This window comes from Pseudoliparis swirei, chromosome 5 (assembly GCF_029220125.1).
Source record: "Pseudoliparis swirei isolate HS2019 ecotype Mariana Trench chromosome 5, NWPU_hadal_v1, whole genome shotgun sequence".
NCBI classification, from domain to species: domain Eukaryota; kingdom Metazoa; phylum Chordata; class Actinopteri; order Perciformes; family Liparidae; genus Pseudoliparis; species Pseudoliparis swirei.
This window is the reverse complement of record NC_079392.1, coordinates 24000306-24005305: the sequence shown is the minus strand read 5'-3', so window position 1 is coordinate 24005305 and position 5000 is coordinate 24000306. Positions and strand designations below refer to the sequence as shown.

The following is a 5000-nucleotide window of genomic DNA, read 5'->3' as shown; positions in this document are numbered from 1 at the left end:
CGAGGGACGTGATGTATTCGTGGCGACGCGATGAAGAAATGGGAGACGAGGCGGTCTTTGAGGAACAACTCCGACTCTCCGAATCGCATTCGATTCACTCAAAACAAGCTTTTTAAACTACGCGGCTCTCGTGGCCGCGAGCGCCGCCGCCCCGCGTCTCGACCAATGAAAAACAAGCTTTAAAATCCGACACACAGCGAGGGCAATATTTTTAAGGCACAGAAGCCTTGCCATAATAGAGACTCCACCAGCTAATAAGCACGAGAAACGACGGATGCCCCGGTGTCCTCGGCGGCAACGAAAACAAAAATGGCGCCTTGATGACAACGATGCACACGGAAAAAAAAATTTAAAACCCCAAAAAACAAAACACATTCCCGCCCCACATTGTCCCCAAGTGTCTCTTTTTTTTTTTTTAGTGAAAGGTAAGGCCACTTAAAAAAAGAAGAAGAAGAACAAAAAAGATGGAGGGTTCACCAAAAAAATAAAATAAAGGTAATCTCTCACTGCAAAGTCTGGGAGTGCAAATGTGGTCGCGGACGGATGGAGAGACGGACCAGACGCCTCTCTCTCTCTCTCTCTCTCTTTGACGGGCAGAACCGTAAATCCGCCGGTTCCCTGCTAGAGTACGTTCGGACTGGAGGGAGGAGGAGGAGGAGGAGGATGGTGGGAAGGGGGGAGGCGGCTTAACAGTTCCTCGGGCTGACTGGGTCCCCGAGAGTCACGGTGGAGGTGAAACCAGCATTTTTGGGAAGGGAAGAGGAGGATGGAGAAGGGGGAGGCGGCTTCATCAACAGAAATGTTCGTAGGCTCCTTGAGTCACATTGGAGGTGGGGGGGGGGGGGGTTTGTGGGGGGGGGGGGGCGGAGTCTTTGCTCGTTATCATCTTCATCAACAAAAAAAAGTACAACAACCTAACCAACGCAAAGCAGCGTCGTTTATTTTCTTCACAAATTCATGCATGTTGTCGACCTTCATCCCCGCGGCGCCCGCCGTCTTTTTGTTGTCGTTTCCTCCATCCACAGAGAGGAAAAAAAGATCGGCGTATTTATCACTTCTGCATGCGAAGAAAAGTGTCACTTTTTTGTTGTTGTCGTCATCTTCGTCTTCCTCTTCTTTCCAAGTGTCCGTGTGTAGCAGCAACGCTGTGAAAGGCCGAACCTGATATGTCAACGGATGTACTGGTGGAGGCACTAGTCGATAAATGAGGCTGGATCCCGCTTCTTCTTCTAGCCCCGCCCCCTTTTTTCATTCCTCTGGAGGACTTGGGGGTGAAGGAACTTCCAATTGGGTGTTTTTTCATCCGTTAGGAAACGCTGGGGTTGTGTGTGAGAAGACGAGTCGAGACATAAACACAGGGTTTTCTAAAAAAATCAAAACATACACACACACACACACACTCATAAACCTTTTTGCCAATTGTCACATGTATGTACACGAAACCCCTCGAGTCCGTCCGGGTCCGTCGGACGCGAGGCGGCGGGATGAGATCTGACTACAGTGTAATTCATGAGCTCGTGAATGATGGATTCAATGTGTTCGTTTGTTTTTTGAAAACAGCGGATAGGAAGAGAAATAAAAAATAGATTTTTTTACCATATACATTTAAAGATTTTAAATCCTCTAAAGCACTTTCTGTTCATATTAATTAATTGTGTTTTACTCGTTCCCGTACCCTACGTCACTGAGGTTGATATCAATTCTTTCCGTATTGTTTTTTTTTTCCTCCCCGATTTTAGGCCCCTCCCCCTCGCCCTTACACACTCTGACCAGCTGTTATAAATCAAGAAAATGTGCAAATCAACAACTACTTTTTTTTTTTTAACTGTCATATGAAAACCTGAATGCTTCGTGAACAATGCTACATCTTTTTGTTTGTTTATAAAATATAATAATAAGTTTCAAAATGAAAAAGGAAAAAAAGAAAAGAGTGTAACCACCCCGAAACAGGTTTTAAAAACCAGACTCTGGTCGGCGAGTGTTGAGATCGATAACAATGCCCGTTGGAATAATCCATTGTTCCACCGTTCTGGCGTCCACGTGATCCCGTCCTGTAATAAGTCCAGAGTGGATCTCTTCATTGCTGTCCAGAGAGCACTTAAAAAACAAAACAAAAACATCTTCAAAAAGAAAAACACCACCACCCCCCCCCCCCCCCCCCACTGACTCCTGCCCTGCTCAAGCTCAGGTCTCGTCTCTGTAGAAAGTCTTGTACGCAGTCGTATCCCCCAAAAAATTCAAGCGCCAAAAGAAAGTCGATATTGGGTTTTTTCCCCCACACGGTCGACTGCGAAGGGGAGTGTGAAGAAAAAGTCTGCCAGGAGGGTCACGTTGACTTCCTCTCCTTCCTCTTCCTCCTCCTCCTCCTCATCCTCCTCCGTCCCGCTCCCTCCAGATAAATCTCTAAGTGAATCCCCGAACGCCGTTTTTTCTTCTTTTTTTCGGTAATCGAGACGCTTTCGGGGAGGGGGGGGGGGGTTCTTTTTTCAGGCCATGACGAACTCGGGCTTCAAGTCGGTCTTGACGTCGGGCTTCCACACCGAGTCGTCAAAGTCCAGGTCCATGGAGCCCTCGCTGGACGCGCTGCTGTTGCTGCGCCCGGCCTTGCGGTTGGGCAGCCACTGGTACGGCGCCCGCTGGTCCCGCCGCGCCTTCCGGCGCAGCCGCTTCTGCTGCATCAGCACCTGCAGGCGCTCCACCTTGCAGCGGGTCGCCCGGTTCTCCGTCTGGCGGACGCGGTCACCTGGTCGGGAGGAAAAAAAAGAGGGGGGGGCGGAGTCAGAGTGTGTGCGTCGGCAGAATTAAGTCCAAACAAACACACAAAAAACTAATCGAGAAGGTTGTCGATGTCTATGCCTCGTCTTTGTGTTTTACTGCGTGTGTTACACACACACACACACACACACACATTCCTGCTCAACCTCCCCCCACCGAGCCTCATTAGCCCCCTCGGTGCCATTTTCATCCCCTTATCGCCGAGTGGGGGGGCGGTAGGGGAGGAGGAGGGGGGCGGGCTTTGTAGACCTGGATCTCCTTGAGAACCAATAGCGAGGCCGGATCTGCGGACCGATGATTCCCGCGCACGTAATTGCGGGCGACGCGACCTCGGTGGCCACTAAGTATATGAATATATATTAATATATTTATATATAAATAATTATATATATATATATATTTTATGTATATATATAAATAAATTAAAAAAATATATTATATATATGTTATATAAATATATATATATATACGGGGGACTTGGAAGGAAGGGAAAGGAAACCGCAATCTATTAGCCGGCTCCATTAGTATCTGTCTGGGAATTAAATAATTAAATAATGGGCTGGAATGTCAATAATCTGAAGAGCAGCAGCACGCGGCGCCATCTCTGCTCAACCAGAACCCCCCCCCCCCCACACACACACACACACACACTCAGATCCGCATTCGAGTGCATCACGTATTCACACACACAAAACACACGGACACTAATGTGTAGGCCCCGCGCACGTGTACACACACACACACACAGGCACGCACACACACACAGGCACACACACACACACACAGCAACAGCCGCAGTAGCTTTTAACGCGGATCGATGGCAAATTAAAAAGACCTATTGATTAAACCTGAGCTCCGGTGCAGCCATCCATCTCGAGGCCGAGGACAACGCGATCGGCTTCCAATAGAAAATGCAAGCGAATGGAAATTGTAAGCGGAGAGAGAGAGAGAGAGAGAAAGAGAGATTGGGTTTTCTTCCCCTGTTCTTTTCTTCTTTATTCTAGCTCTAGCTTCCCACTCTTAGCTCATTGACCCAACACTCCCTCCCTCCCGCCCTCCCGCCCTTCTCTCTCTCTCTCTCTCTCATCCCTCCCCCCTTTCACCCTGCAGCTCCTCCCTCCCTCCCTCCCCCAGCTCTTGGCCCATGTCTCCCCAGAGACAGCGAGGTGGGGCAGTGTGAAGAAGCATGAGGCGAAGAGAGAGGGGGGGGGGGGGGAGGGGCTTTATGGGTTAAGGAATTCCTCCCCCAGGGCCACGGGGGGGATAGAAGAAAAAAGGAAAGAGAAAAGGATGGCGGAAGAGGGTGGAGGGTGGAGCATCAAGCCGGCGGTGGCAGTTCTCCGGATCGATCGCCGGCCCTCCACCGCTACATCGGAATGACCCCCCCGGCCCCCGCCTCCCCCCCGCCTCCCGGCCCCCCGCCTCGGGCTCCGGTCACCCGCCTCCCTCATCGGGTCGAGCGGCGCATTAACTAGAACATTTTCAACCGCCGCCCGTAAGAACTGAACCGAAGAAGGAAGGAGGAGAATAGACACCAGAAAAAAAGAAGAGGACAAGAACACTTCTTCACATTCAGACAGAATCAGTTAAAAAAAAAAAATTCCACTTCCTGCCAAAGTGCGCGAGGGCAGCGCGTCATCTCTGGAGAACAGGGGGTGTACCAAGAAGAGGGGGGGGGGGGTTCTCCTACATGAGCGCCATTGTTCCGCTGCCTCAGCGCCATGTGACATCCACACACGCCGCCTCGAGGCTCTGTTCCCTCCCCCTCTTCCTCCCTCTTCCTCTTCCTCTTACTCCCCCAGCTCTTGTGAGGTACAAGCTTTAAAAAAACGGGGGGGGGGGAAATGTAATTTTTTTTTTTTACGCTCCTTGAAGTACGGCCGTTCGCCTCGTCTTCGAGTCGCCCGCTCGATCCTCGACGCCTCGGCGGTTCGATCCCCTCGGACGACTCCGCGGTGTTTAAGAGCCGGAGCGGGGGTCAAGGCCTTTGTCACGGCAAGATCTCAGAGAATGCCGGTGTGTGTGTGTGTGTGTGTGTGTGTGTGTGGCTATTCATCAGCGTCACTACCGGAGCCCTGGGCCGGACACAGCTGGCCGCGAGCATCTCCAGACTATGTTTATGACAGAAGGGCTATTATTAGGGCTGGCTGAGAGGGACAGACTATACACACACACACACACACACACACACACACACACACACACATCACCACATACACACATCA

At 50.7% G+C, this 5000-nt stretch overlaps 1 protein-coding gene across 2 annotated transcripts in view; it reads right to left on the bottom strand.

Moving 5' to 3' along the window:
* Positions 1–915: 915 nt before the first annotated feature.
* midn (midnolin) overlaps positions 916–5000 on the bottom strand; it is a 21144-nt gene continuing 17059 nt past the window's right edge. For both annotated transcript variants that reach the window (XM_056413987.1, XM_056413988.1), the window contains one exon: positions 916–2743. In XM_056413987.1, the coding sequence (XP_056269962.1) occupies positions 2487–2743 (257 nt within the window). In that variant the 3' untranslated portion in view covers positions 916–2486. The remainder of the gene's footprint in view (positions 2744–5000) is intronic.